Source organism: Pan troglodytes, chromosome 15 (assembly GCF_028858775.2).
Source record: "Pan troglodytes isolate AG18354 chromosome 15, NHGRI_mPanTro3-v2.0_pri, whole genome shotgun sequence".
Classification (NCBI taxonomy): Eukaryota; Metazoa; Chordata; class Mammalia; order Primates; family Hominidae; genus Pan; species Pan troglodytes.
In genome coordinates this window covers 32,988,986-33,002,591 of record NC_072413.2, presented here as the reverse complement: position 1 = coordinate 33,002,591, position 13,606 = coordinate 32,988,986, and the positions used below count along the sequence as shown (strand labels likewise).

The window sequence follows — 13,606 nt, the reverse complement described above, 5'->3', positions numbered from 1 at the left end:
CCAATGTTGAGCATCTTTTCATGTGCTCATTGGCCATTTGTCTGTCTTCCTTAAATATCTATTCAGATCCTTTGCCCATTTTTAAATTGGGTTGTCTTTTTATTGTGCTGTAAGAGTTCTTTATATATTCTGGATACAAGGGCTTTATTTATTTATTTAGAGACAGGGTCTCGCTCTGTTGCCCAGGCTGGATTGCAGTGGCATAATCATAGTTCACTGCAGATTCAAACTCCTGGGCTCAAGCAATCCTGCCTCAGCCTCCTGAGTAGCTGTACAAGGGCTTTATAAGATAAATGATATTCATTCATTCATTCATTCATTTGTGGCACTTGAGGATTTACAAAGCACTTTTATATCTGTTATTTCAAGATCATAACAGCCACATGGAGTAATTGTAGTTTTTAATAAGAAAATCATAATAAAAGTGTTTGATTACTATTTCAGACAAACCTCAGCCTGATAGCAAACCAACATATAGTCGGGGAAGATCTTCCAATGCATATGATCCATCTCAGATGTGTGCAGAAAAGCAACTTGAACTAAGGCTGAGAGATTTTCTTTTAGATATTGAAGATAGAATCTACCAAGGAACATTAGGAGCCATCAAGGTTTGTACTTGTTCCCATTTTTAGTTTGTCTAATCTACTTGGTCCAGAATTTTGGTCATATTTGTTAATTATATGGCATAGACAAGGCATATGTGTTTTGAATAAACACCAGAGAATGATAAATTTTTTATGAAAACTTAAGTTTATTCCCCTGCATAAAAATATTTTTTCCGATATTTTCATCAGATGTTGAAATGCGTAAGGATATTTTCTTCTTCCTTGACTAGCCCCTGCCTTCTCTGTTGAGTCTGGTTGGTTTGTTGGTTTCTTTGTTACCTTTTTAAAATCTGTAATTCATGGCTGATAATGTATTCTGTTCATGCCTTTGCCATCATCTGTCACTTTTTTGCTGCTATCAAGTGACCAATCTTAGAACTGTTTATGATTTATTTATACAGAAAGTAAGGCATTATGGTTTTCATCTATGAAGAATATGAATTCCAGTTTGGCCACTTAGTAACCTTATTTTTAGATACCTTTTTGATTCATAATCATTTCTAAAATATCCATGAATTGATTTTATATGTATATTGAACTTCATACCTCTCAGAAACAATATATTCCATTTTTCATGGTTAGTAAGTTTGAATTTTGTTACAGGTTACAGATCGACATATCTGGAGATCAGCATTAGAAAGTGGACGGTATGAGCTGTTAAGTGAGGAAAACAAGGAAAATGGGATAATTAAAACTGTGAATGAAGACGTAGAAGAGATGGAAATTGATGAACAAACAAAGGTCATAGTAAAAGACAGGTACAAAAAGATTTTTCTAAAGTAACCATTACTTTTCCTTGCCATTTTAAGGTTTTTTTTTTTTTTTTTTTTTTGGTTTTTAAGTAAATATGTTGCTTTTTCTTATTTTAAAAACTTGTGAGGACCTTGATATTTGTAACCACTGGAATGATCATTTTCTAAACCTCAGGATCTCTGTTACTCCACTTTATACTAATGCAACCAAAAAACAATTCATTCGAATAATGATAATTTCTTAAAGTTTTTTTTTAATCTTTGAACTTAAGGTTTTATTAATTTTGGAAAGTAATTATACTATTATTCTTCTTTTCTATAGGAAAACTTAGTAAATTAGTAAATTCTGGTAGACTTGAATGTTATTTGAGCCAGGCAAGATGGCGTGGGCCTGTAGTCTCAGCTACTCGGGAGGCGGAAGCAGGAGGATCACTTGAGGCCGGGAGTTGGAGACCAGCCTGGGCAACATAGTGAGACCCTGTCTCTCTTTTTTTTAATTATCTGGGCATGGTGGCATGCACTTGGTTTTTTTTGTTGTTGTTGTTATTTTTTGAGACGGAGTCTTGCTCTGTTGCCAGGCTGGAGTAAAGTAGCACAATCTTAGCTCACTGCAACCTCCTACTCCCTGGTTCAAGCAATTCTCCTGCCTCAGCCTCCTGAGTAGCTGGGATTACAGGCACGTGCCACCACGCCCAGCTAATTTTTGTATTTTTAGTAGAGACAGGGTTTCGCCACGTTGGCCAGGACGATCTTGATCTCCTGACCTTGTGATGCCCTGCCTCGGCCTCCCAAAGTGCTGGGATTACAGGCCTGAGCCACCACGCCTGGCCGGCATGCACTTGTAGTCCAATCTATTCCATCGTTGTACCCCAGGACTTCAAAGCTGCAGTGAGCTAATAATGATTGTGCCACTGCACTCCAGCCTGAGCAACAATGAGACCTCATCTCTAAATAAGTATAAGTATTAAATATTATTACTAATCAGAATCTATATCCATATATCTATAGATACTTTTGTTTTTTCAAGATTATTTTGGATATTATATGCCTTTAAGCAGTTTGTCATCTAGAAGGGAACAGTGGAGAAACATGAGGCTAGCATTATATTTACTAGAATGGGTTACTGATAGAAAGTTATACCCAGTGCAGATGAAGTACATGGGCGGGCTACTTGTCTTAGTAGAACATGGGAGATAGTAAAGGAAGTGCAAGAGGAAGTGACTGCAAAGCTGAGCCCTAAAGTTGAGAAAAATAGGACACTGGGAAGAAAAACCATGTACAAAGGCTTTGAGTGAATGAGTTTGCACTTTAAAATGATCATTTTAGGCCGGGCGCAGTGGCTGACACCTGTAATCCCAGCACTTTGGGAGGCTGAGACAGGTGAATCATGAGGTCAGGCATTCGAGACCAGCCTGGCCAACATAGTGAAACCCCATCTCTACTAAAAATACAAAAAATTAGCCGGGCACGGTGGCGGGCACCTGTAGTCCCAGCTACTCAGGAGACTGAGGCAGGAGAATGGTGTGAACCCAGGAGGCAGAGCTTGCAGTAAGCTGAGATCGCACCACTGCACTCCAGCCTGGGCAACAGTGTGAGACTGTCTCAAAAAAAAAAAAAAAAAAAAAAGGGCAAAACAAGAGAAATAGAGATAAGCTGCCCGAAATACTTAGGCTTTAAGGCCCGTCACAATGTCACCTCTCTGAAACCTTTCCCATAAGCCTTCCCTCTTCTTTCTCTCCTTCAAATATTTACCCTTAGTCCTTCTAAATGAATCTCCCTTCCCTACTAGTTTACTGCAACTCCTTGAGATTGAGGAAATGATTTTTTACAAAGGTATAAATAAGCATTTGAACCAATGAATGGACTCAAGTTTTACCTAATAGTGTTTTTAAGTACCATAAACTCTTAATTGTTTTAATTGTAGATTTTTGGGGATAAAAACAGAAACTCCAAGTACTGTATCAACAAATGCAAGTACACCACAATCAGTGAGCAGCGTGGTTCATTATCTGGCAATGGCACTCTTTCAAATAGAGCAGGGCATTGAGCGGCGTTTTCTGAAAGCTCCACTTGGTAAGTATCTGTTTTTATTTCAAAATATTAGTTGTGTTATAAGTAATTTTGAGTTGGCCTTTAACTAATAGAACTTTATTGGCTGACATAATGAAATTGATAATCTTAAAAACTTGAGATGTTTTCATTTTTAAATGAGTTCTTTTAAGGTGAGATTTATTTTTAGAATAATACAGTCTTTTGTGAAGAGTTTCATCAAAAGAAAGATTACCAGCTAGGCACAATGGCTCATGCCTGTAATCCCAACACTTTGGGAGGCTGAGGTGGAATCGCTTGAGCCCAAGAGTTTGAGACCAGCCTGGGCAACATATAGCAAGAACCCCATCTCTACAAAATTAAAAAAGAAAAAAATTAGCTAGGCATCATGGCATGCAACTGTAGTCCCAGAGGCTGGGGTGGGAGGATCACATGAGCCCAGGAATTTGAGGTTACAATGAGCTATGACCACACCATCGCATGGTGGCCTAGGTGACAGAGTAAGACCCTGTCTCTTTAAAAGAAAAAAAAGATCACCAAAACCTATAACTAGTCAGACCTTGAATAATCAAAGATTATGTGTAACTTTTTTTTTTCTGTTATTTGAAAGAGAACCCCAAATAAGTGACTTAAAAGTTTACCATTTGGGGCATAGTTTGATGATATGAGTCACTGACCCACATGCTATATCAGAAATACCAAGTGCTAAATCAGAAATACCAAGTGTTTAAAGGAACACGGGTGAGGAAATGCTCTATAATTTATAGTGAGGAATAATATACTATCTGTATCACTTTTTGACAAATTATGAAATTAGTGGGTTTTTAGGGACTAATCTAGGAACCTCCTAACCATTATGTTTTTGGGAAAATATCTGTTTCAGAATTCTAAATCAATGTTTATATCATAACTGTCTCTAATTCCCTGTTGTTTTTTTGAGATGTTTAATTTATAACCCATCATGTTGAGATATTTATATTCTTGTAATGGGATCATGGAAGAAATAACTTTCTTAAACCATATCTTTTTGGTCTCCTATTGAAAGAACTACTTGAATTGACTAAAATCCTTAAATAATTGTTTTAGCTGGGGGTGGTGGCTCACGCCTGTAATCCCAGCACTTTGGGAGGCCGAGGCGGGTGGATCACCTGAGGCCAGGAGTTGGAGACCAGCCTAACCAACATGGTGAAACCCCGTCTCTACTAAAAATACAAAATTAGGTGGGTGTGGTGGTGCATGCCTGTAATCCCAGCTACTTGGGAGGCTGAGGCAGGAGAATCGCTTGAACCTGGGAGGCAGAGGTTGCAGTGAGCTGAGACTGCACCATTGCACTCCAGCCTGGGCAACAAGAGAGAAACTCTGTCTTAAAAAAAACAAAAATAATAATTTTTTGATATCTCATTATTAGAACAAAGTTTTCATAGTGCAATCAGAGCAGTTTTGAAATGTGAATATATTGGTAAACTTTTTAAATTGAAGAGTTGTGGCCAGTATCTCATTAAGTCTATTCACACTTTTGTAAATTGATAATCGTACCATAAGCTTAATAACCCACTGGCCACATTGAAAGTAGCAATTGTAAGAAATAAAATATGTATAATCACAGCTCCCAAAGATATCACAGTTGGTATTTGCTATGTCACTTTTATTTCCCAGTCTTCAGTATTTCTTAGGATTTTCTTTGTGCAAATCCAGTTATGTGTACTAAGGGATCACTCTGTATTTATTACAACCACATATTAATACACAATTAGCTAAATTAAAATTTCAATTTAAAATTATTTACAAATCATGCAGGTTTTATAAATGTAAGATACTGTTACTACTAACACTGTGATTCCAAAAGAGTAAAAGGATAAGACACAATATTGCTTATTTTCCCACTTCTGAAATTTTCATTAAAGTTTTTTATAAGTTGAAGGGGGGAAAATCAAATTAATTGTTTAGTATGTCTGTATTTTCATCTGCACAACTTATTAAATATTTAGACAAAGAAAAAGGTTAACATTGAGAGTTGTTACAACTTGTCTAGTAGGTTATATGAGAGACACTGTTCCTTATGCTGGTTTGTATACAGTGGTTTTCAAACATTAATTTCATTCCAAAAGATAGAAAGTTATAATTCAAGATCTTAAGAAATAAGTGAAATAAGAAAAGTTTGTTACTTTGGTAGTGTCAAAGTTAAATATTGGTTGAAGTCAAATGTTGGTCATTTATAATATGGGTGTCTACTGTTGCTGCTCCATAAAAAGTTATTAGAATAACTTAAGCCTTTGAAAGGTCTGTTTTGCACAGGACAGCAGGAGATGGAGATAGGCTATCTGAAATAAAGTAATCAAGAATATCAGTGATTGGGGAGAGAAAAGCAGGTTTTACTTTATGAATATTTGAGATGGAATATATATCGAAATTCTCCATTCACCTGATAATATTTCAGGATAGCAAATTAATCATAGTAGGCATTTTCCCAATTTAGCTTCAGAAGTCATTTCAGTTTCTTGAGGAAGCATGTACGAAATAAAAATTCTACTTACATTCTCCCTCTCTAATATGTCCCTTTTATTCTAGAGATTAATCATACTGCTAAAAGTAGACTTTTTTTCATTTGGGGAAGATAAAATCATGTTTTGTTTTAGGTAAGATACATGAGGATGTTTTTTAAGATTGATAATTCTGTTATTTTTAAAGTCATACTTATGGTTAAACCCTTAAGCTATGAAAAAAAAAATCTTCAACTAACTATATCAGTTTGAAATTAGGTAAAACAGAAATTAATAAGGATCAAAAGGGAGATCGAAAAAAAAAGGACAAGAAAAAGAGAGAGGAAGATCTATCTAGTGTGAGAGATGGTAAATTTTTAACTTTTTAAAGAAATTTATGTTTTGTCTTTTTAAAGAATGATTTTACTTTCTCTATGGCTGAATAGTGATTTGCATATTTCGCTTTTGAAGGAAAACCTTGGATTTGATTTTTTTGGAAGGGAATGGACTTGGGGGTAAGCGTAAAATAGTATCTTCCTAGCATTTCCCTTTCTATATTTCACACCTCAGCTAATCACTCTTCTACATTGGCATATAGAAAGTTGACACCGGTGAATCTTTGTATACTTAGCTATTAGTGAAAAGAATGAATGGCTATGGAACTTACGTTTACCTGTTTCACATAAAGTATTTATTCACAGCATTTTTTTTCTTTTACTAGCTTGGAGAGACATAGGACAAGAGTTTTTATGTTTTGTCCCCTAGAGAAGCCTGTCCTGGTCACATGGATTACTGTATAGTGGCCATTGAACAGTATGAAGTCTCCCACTATAATATTTGATTATGTGACTGCCAGTATTTTATATTAGTAAGATCCTTTTAATGATTTATTGAGGAATTTATCTGTGCTAGCATAATGGAAGATAAAAGATAAACAAGACATTTTCTGCCCTTTACGGTTGTGTAATCTGGGGGGAAAGCAAGGTTTAAGATAAGGAAACAACAGAAAAATGGAATCAATTGTATATACTGTTTTCTATCCTTATATCAGTACTATGCAAAAATAGAAAAATAGGCACATTCATTATGGACTAGAATAAGAATTGGGCCTTGAGCTACTGCTGGTTTAATTTTCTTAAACCACCCCGTTAATCAAATCCCATAGCATTTCACCAACCTTTGCATTAAAAAATCACTCAAACTAATTTCCAAGATTCTAAAAGTTTTTCATAATTTGTCTTTCTTCCCATTCCTTCACATTGACCTCTGCAACCTTATTCCTTGCCAGCCATTACCAATGAGAATATTCTCTGATTTACCCAGAAAGATCATGATCTTTGAACTAGCTATTCGTGCTACCTCATTCTTTAGAGGCCCTGCTCAGGCCAGAACTTTTCATGAAGGCTTATATTTTAAAAACCAAGATAAGTAAAACGCTCACAATGACAGGGGAGAAATAAATCAAATGCATTTAAGTGGACTCTACTCTCCAATTATCATATATATATATATATATATTTTTTTTTTTTTTTTTTGAGACAGAGTCTTGCTTTTGTCACCCAAGCTGGAGTGCAGTGGCACAATCTGCAACCTTTGCCTCCTGGGTTCAAGCAATTCTCCTGCCTCAGCCTCCAAAGTAGCTGGGACTACAGGCACCTGCAACCACGGCTGGCTAGTTTTTGTATTTTTAGTAGAGATGGGGTTTCACCGTGTTGGCCAAGCTGGTCTCAAACTCCTGGCCTCATGTGATCCATTCCCCTCAGCCTCTCAAAGTGCTGGGATTACAGGTGTGAGCTACCACATCTGGCTCCAATTAGACGTTAGATACAGTTTTGGATAGTTGACAGGGAGAGTGAAGCAAAGAGAAGAAAAGACTGTATTAACATAAAATCTAGCTGGTTTATATACTGTCTACAAAAGACACACCTAAAACAAAACAACATAGATAAAGATGGAAAAATATTACTGATGCTGCATTCTAAGTAATAGCTTTGTATTTTCCCAACTTCATTAACATGTCAGCTTTGAAGAGCCATTTGACCCATCCACTGTGTTTTTGCCTCTGTTTTTAATCTCAATCATTTTGAAAAGTTCTAACTGGATCTTTTTCAAACTGCCTGGTTATTCATATTTTAAACTTCTTAAAACATATTAAAGTTATTTTATATTCTGTTTCTAATTCTAGTATCTGAAGTCTTTATGAGTTTGATTCTGCTGGCTTTCACTTAATGTTTTGTTTCCACATGTGCCTTGTGGTTTTGATTAACTCTCATTCCTCAGATTTCATCTGTGAAAATCTTTTCAGAGAGAATTTGCAAAGATTTGTACTTGTTTCTGCCATTCACTTGAGGTCACTAGCAATCCTAGACTATTTTAAAATCTTAGCCTATGTTTTTTTGGGTTTTAAACCTGTTCAAGGCTTTGCTTGATCCTCAGGGAGATTATTTTCCCTTTCTAACCAACGCCGAAGTCCAGGTGAATCAACTTTCTTGCTCTCCATTTTTTCATGTAGCGCCTGTTTCCACTCTGACACTTGAAGGGGTAGCTTTCTGGGGTCCTAGCTTTTTAGAGAGGGACTAACCACCCTGATGGGCCCTAGGTTTCATGTCCTGTCAATCTCACCCTGCCCGACAGGCAAACAGGAGCTCAAGGTCCATTGGTACTTGACAGGTCTCTGCTTTATGGTTTTAACTCATTGTGTATTTCTTCACTTTTCCAGCTGTACTAAACATTCCTTGAAGATAGGGACCATAGAATAGACTAGTTTCTTATCTTCTAAAGTGCTGCACATAGGGGGAGCTATACAGTGCACTAATAACGATAGTAATATTAGCATTTACTCTGACAGATACTTCAATGCCTTATGCGTATTATCTCATTTAATGTTTCCAGCAACCCTTAGAGGCAGATACTCTCCATGTATTACAGTTGAGGAAACTGAGAGACAGATGGGTTAACTTGCCCAAGTTCATATGGGGGAGCCAGTACTCACCTCAGAGCAGACTGTCTCCAAAGCCTGCATTTTCTTAACCGTTATACTACTGCCCAAGAGGTTTTGTTTGAGAATAATAGTAGGAAATAATGGTATTATAGAACCAGATTATGTATGGAGTCTTATATACCTTGCAGAATTAAGTATAATGTTTTCGGAAAATTAAGGTGGTAACAATATTAAAGATTGAAGTGGAAATCACACATCAGTATAAAATGACTATTGATTGATAGCATTTAATCAGATGATTAAATTTTTTAGCCCAGAAGATAAAGAATGGTGATGTTAAGTGACAGAAGGTTTCAAATGTTTCTATATAAATATTAGTGCTGAAAAATCCATTTTGGTAGTATTAACATTGTTTTTACTTACCACAATTTTAAAACTATTTTCTTAGAAGATAATTTAAGTTGGAGAACAGTCCATCTTTTATATGAGATGAGGAAGTAACATACTTCATGCAAATGAATAGTATAGACTTGGAATCATATGTAACCAGTTTTTAAAATTAGCTCAAGATTTGATACAAAGACTAGATTGAGAACACATTGTCTGAATTATTTTTCTCTTTAGCTATTAAAATCCCTTAGCATTTGATTTATGAATTTAAGTAATTCCTTATGTCATAAACGAGATGCGGCTCAGCAAATATTTTCCATGAGATTTTTGTTTTTAGTATCAGCATGGTCTTTTTGTTAAGTATCAGAAGAAAAGAAATGTAAAATCTAACCTATATTTAAACTACCAACAAACTATTTCTAGGAAGATTACTAGGTTTGCCTAAAAAATTGTAATCACTTTCCCTTTTCATTTAAGATGCCAGTGACAGTGGGCGTTCTTATAAAACAGTTCTGGACCGTTGGAGAGAGTCTCTCCTTTCTTCTGCTAGTCTATCCCAAGTTTTTCTTCACCTATCCACCTTGGATCGTAGCGTGATATGGTCTAAATCTATACTGAATGCGCGTTGCAAGATATGTCGAAAGAAAGGCGATGCTGAAAACATGGTTCTTTGTGATGGCTGTGATAGGGGTCATCATACCTACTGTGTTCGACCAAAGCTCAAGGTATTTTTTTCTTCTTATCAGATTAGAAATGAGACATTAAGATTTTGAGCAATAGATGATTAATGATCATTTATGTGATTTTTTCAGACTGTGCCTGAAGGAGACTGGTTTTGTCCAGAATGTCGACCAAAGCAACGTTCTAGAAGACTCTCCTCTAGACAGAGACCATCCTTGGAAAGTGATGAAGATGTGGAAGACAGTATGGGAGGTGAAGATGATGAAGTTGATGGCGATGAAGAAGAAGGTCAAAGTGAGGAGGAAGAGTATGAGGTAGAACAAGATGAAGATGACTCTCAAGAAGAGGAAGAAGGCAGGTAAGTCCTAACATGCAATAAAATGAGTCAGTAAGTCTTAGTTAGACAATTTCTCCACTATTCAAATACAAATGGAATAGTTAGGGTCTGTAACTTAGTTTAAAACTACTATATAGGCCGGACACGGTAGCTTATGCCTATAATCCCAGCACTTTGGGAGGCTGAGGCAGGCGGATCACCTGAGGTCAGGAGTTCGAGATCAGCCTGGCCAACATGGTGAAACCCCGTCTCTACTAAAAATTGAAAAATTAGCCAAGGTGTTGGTGGACACCTGTAATCCCAGCTACTCGGGAGGCTGAGGTAGGAGAGCTGCTTGAACCCGGGAGCGGAGGTTGCAGTGAGGTAACGGATCACGCCATTGCACTCCAGTCTGGGTGACAAGAGCGAGACTCCATCTCAAAAAAAAAAGAAAAAAGAAACTAACGTATAGTGGCCTGAAGTTACCCTTGCTTTTTATATATTATAAACATTCAAAAATATTCCCAAGGGAGTATTGATAATTTGGGGAATCTCAGAGAGAGTGATAAATGCACTGTATTTTTATACTTCTGCCACATTAGCACCTGGAAACAGCTTCTATACTACCATATAACTAAGTATTCTGCAACTTAGCATGCTGTGTCATTCGGGCCTAGCGAATGAGTGTGGAGCCTGGATATTCCTTCTGTGGCAGCACTGGGGCAATCTCCCCTTACTTGAACCTCCGGTTGAGGGCCGAAATAAAGGGATATTTAGAATTTTATATCCACAAGGTAGATATACAGGCTTACCTCAAAGATACTGCCATTTCAATTCCAGACCACAGCAATAAAGCAAGTTACAAATTTTTTTGGTTTCCCAGGGCATATAAAAATTATGTTTACATTACACTGTAGTCTCCTAAGTGTGCATGCAGTAGCACTATGTCTAAAAAAAAAGTGCATTTCTATATCTTAATTTAAAAATAATGTATTGCTAAAATATGCTAACAATCATCTGACAGAGAGATAAAAAATGAGCTCATGCTGTTGGAAAAATTATGCCAATAAACTTGCTTGATGCAGAATTGCCACAAACCTTCAGTTTGTTTAAAAAAAAAATTATAATTGTAGCATGCAGTGAAGCACAAAGCACTATAAAATGAGGTGTGCCTATGTCTAACCGGTAGCTATAAGCTAGACAGATCTACTGGGGGTTTTCTGTCAGCAGGCCTGACCATAGCCAGTCATATCAGGGAAGTCATTGTGCTCCTTGTTCTTATCATCCCCCTCCCCCCGGCTTTTTTTTTTTTTTTTAAACATTTGAACCCCATTCTTGTGGAAGCAGGAAAATGAGTATGAAGCAAGGCAACCTAGAACTGTCAAAAGTGCAAAAGGACCACAGTTGGAGAAGTTGAAATAGAGCCACCCCATCTGTTTTAAACAAGGTTTTAAGAAATACCAGCTAGAAGAGCCATCTTCCCTGTAGCTTGTGAGGGCAGTATTATGTTAGGCATAAAGATGATAAAGAATGTGGAAAGTTCTTCCAAGTACATGGGATAAACTGGAAGTCCAGGTATATGGGGAGAGGAATAATGAGTTAATGGAGGTGTTGCATTCTTTTAATTAAGGACAGTTAAAAGATTAAATATAGTTTTATAGTCAGAATCAGAAGACAACAGAGAGGTTCTTGGCGTGGTATTCAGGAACCACGGGTTCAAGGCCCACTTCATTGGCAGCCACTGGCTAAAACTGTAGGTTATCTCAGTATCAATGATAATGAAAAGTGGTAGTCTCCTGTAGCAAAAGGAAACAAAAGAATTTCATTTTAAGATTACTTCATTACTCTTAAGTTTTCCAACATGATTGACTAAGTCTATTTGTTGGTTCTCCTGAGCATTTTATTACGATTTATCAGAATTTAGGACTTAATTTTCATAATGATGTCCTGAAGTTACCAAGAAGATATGGACTGGGCACGGTGGCTTACGCCTGTAATCCCAGCACTTTGGGAGGCCGAGGCAGGCAGATCGCCTGAGTCCAGGAGTTTGAGACCAGCCTGGGCAACATAGCAAAACCCCATCTCTACAAAAAACTACAAAAATTAGCCAGGCATGGTGGTACACACCTAGCTACTCAGGAGTCTGAGATGGGAGGAGCACCTGATCACAGGGAGGTCAGGCTGCAGTGAGCCGTGATCGTACTACTGCACTCCAGCCTGGGTGACAGTGATACTCTGTCTCAAAAAAAAAAAAAAAAGAAAAGAAAAGAAAACATAAAATATTCTCTTTGCAGATAATTCTCTTTGCATTTCAAAGAAATACATGAAAGCACATTTTAGATTCCCTTGAGAACTTAAAACTTATTGACTCTTTAAGGAATTGAGTCTAGGATAAGTCTCAGTTATATAGAAAATTTATATAAACTCATTGGCTAAATACAACAAGGAGAATAGAGCTAATCATATGTTCATCATTGCTCTGTACAATAATTGTGTTTTCTAACAATATTTATAGCCTACCCAAACGAGGAAGACCACAAGTTAGATTGCCAGTTAAAACAAGAGGGAAACTTAGCTCTTCTTTCTCAAGTCGTGGCCAACAACAAGAACCTGGAAGATACCCTTCAAGGAGTCAGCAGAGCACACCCAAAACAACTGTTTCTTCTAAAACTGGTAGAAGCCTAAGAAAGATAAACTCTGCTCCTCCTACAGAAACAAAATCTTTAAGAATTGCCAGTCGTTCTACTCGCCACAGTCATGGCCCACTGCAAGCAGATGTATTTGTGGAATTGCTTAGTCCTCGTAGAAAACGCAGAGGCAGGAAAAGTGCTAATAATACACCAGAAAATAGTCCCAACTTCCCTAACTTCAGAGTCATTGCCACAAAGTCAAGTGAACAGTCAAGATCTGTAAATATTGCTTCAAAACTTTCTCTCCAAGAGAGTGAATCCAAAAGAAGATGCAGAAAAAGACAATCTCCAGGTATGAAGAAATCTAAACTCTTCCTTCCCTAGGAAAATTGAATAATTTGGAAATATTGAATGTTGAGATACTTTGGATCATTTTTTAAAGTCTGTCACTAAGATACACAAAGTTATTAGGGAACAATCTGACCTGAAGCATAATAGTCATTGAAGGGGCAACTATTTAATGAATAAATTATATTACTAGTATTTCTACTAGTGAAGCAGGGTAATAAACTTACAAATGACGTTCTGTTTTTAATGGAGATATTTGGCCAATATTTGAACAGTGTCAGGATACTACATTATAACACATTTCACTCTCTCCCACCTTTTCCTCCCTCAAAACGCAAATACTCAGCATCACCTAGACAAGCTACATCAGATTATTTGGTAAGGTTCCCATCTCAAATACTGAATTTGGGGGAA

General features: G+C 36.9%; 1 protein-coding gene across 15 annotated transcripts in view; it reads left to right on the top strand.

The window, feature by feature from the left end:
• BAZ1A (bromodomain adjacent to zinc finger domain 1A) overlaps window positions 1-13,606 on the top strand; it is a 174,992-nt gene that overhangs the window by 152,763 nt on the left and 8,623 nt on the right. For 10 of the 15 annotated variants that reach the window (XM_063793303.1, XM_054666477.2, XM_054666476.2 and 7 more), the window contains 7 exons: window positions 445-608; window positions 1,209-1,363; window positions 3,282-3,430; window positions 6,166-6,255; window positions 9,695-9,942; window positions 10,030-10,256; window positions 12,730-13,196. In XM_063793303.1, coding sequence (XP_063649373.1) covers window positions 445-608; window positions 1,209-1,363; window positions 3,282-3,430; window positions 6,166-6,255; window positions 9,695-9,942; window positions 10,030-10,256; window positions 12,730-13,196 — 1,500 coding nt within the window. The remainder of the gene's footprint in view (window positions 1-444; window positions 609-1,208; window positions 1,364-3,281; window positions 3,431-6,165; window positions 6,256-9,694; window positions 9,943-10,029; window positions 10,257-12,729; window positions 13,197-13,606) is intronic. The other 5 variants (XM_003314393.6, XM_003314392.6, XM_063793306.1 and 2 more) reach the window with 2 other exon arrangements.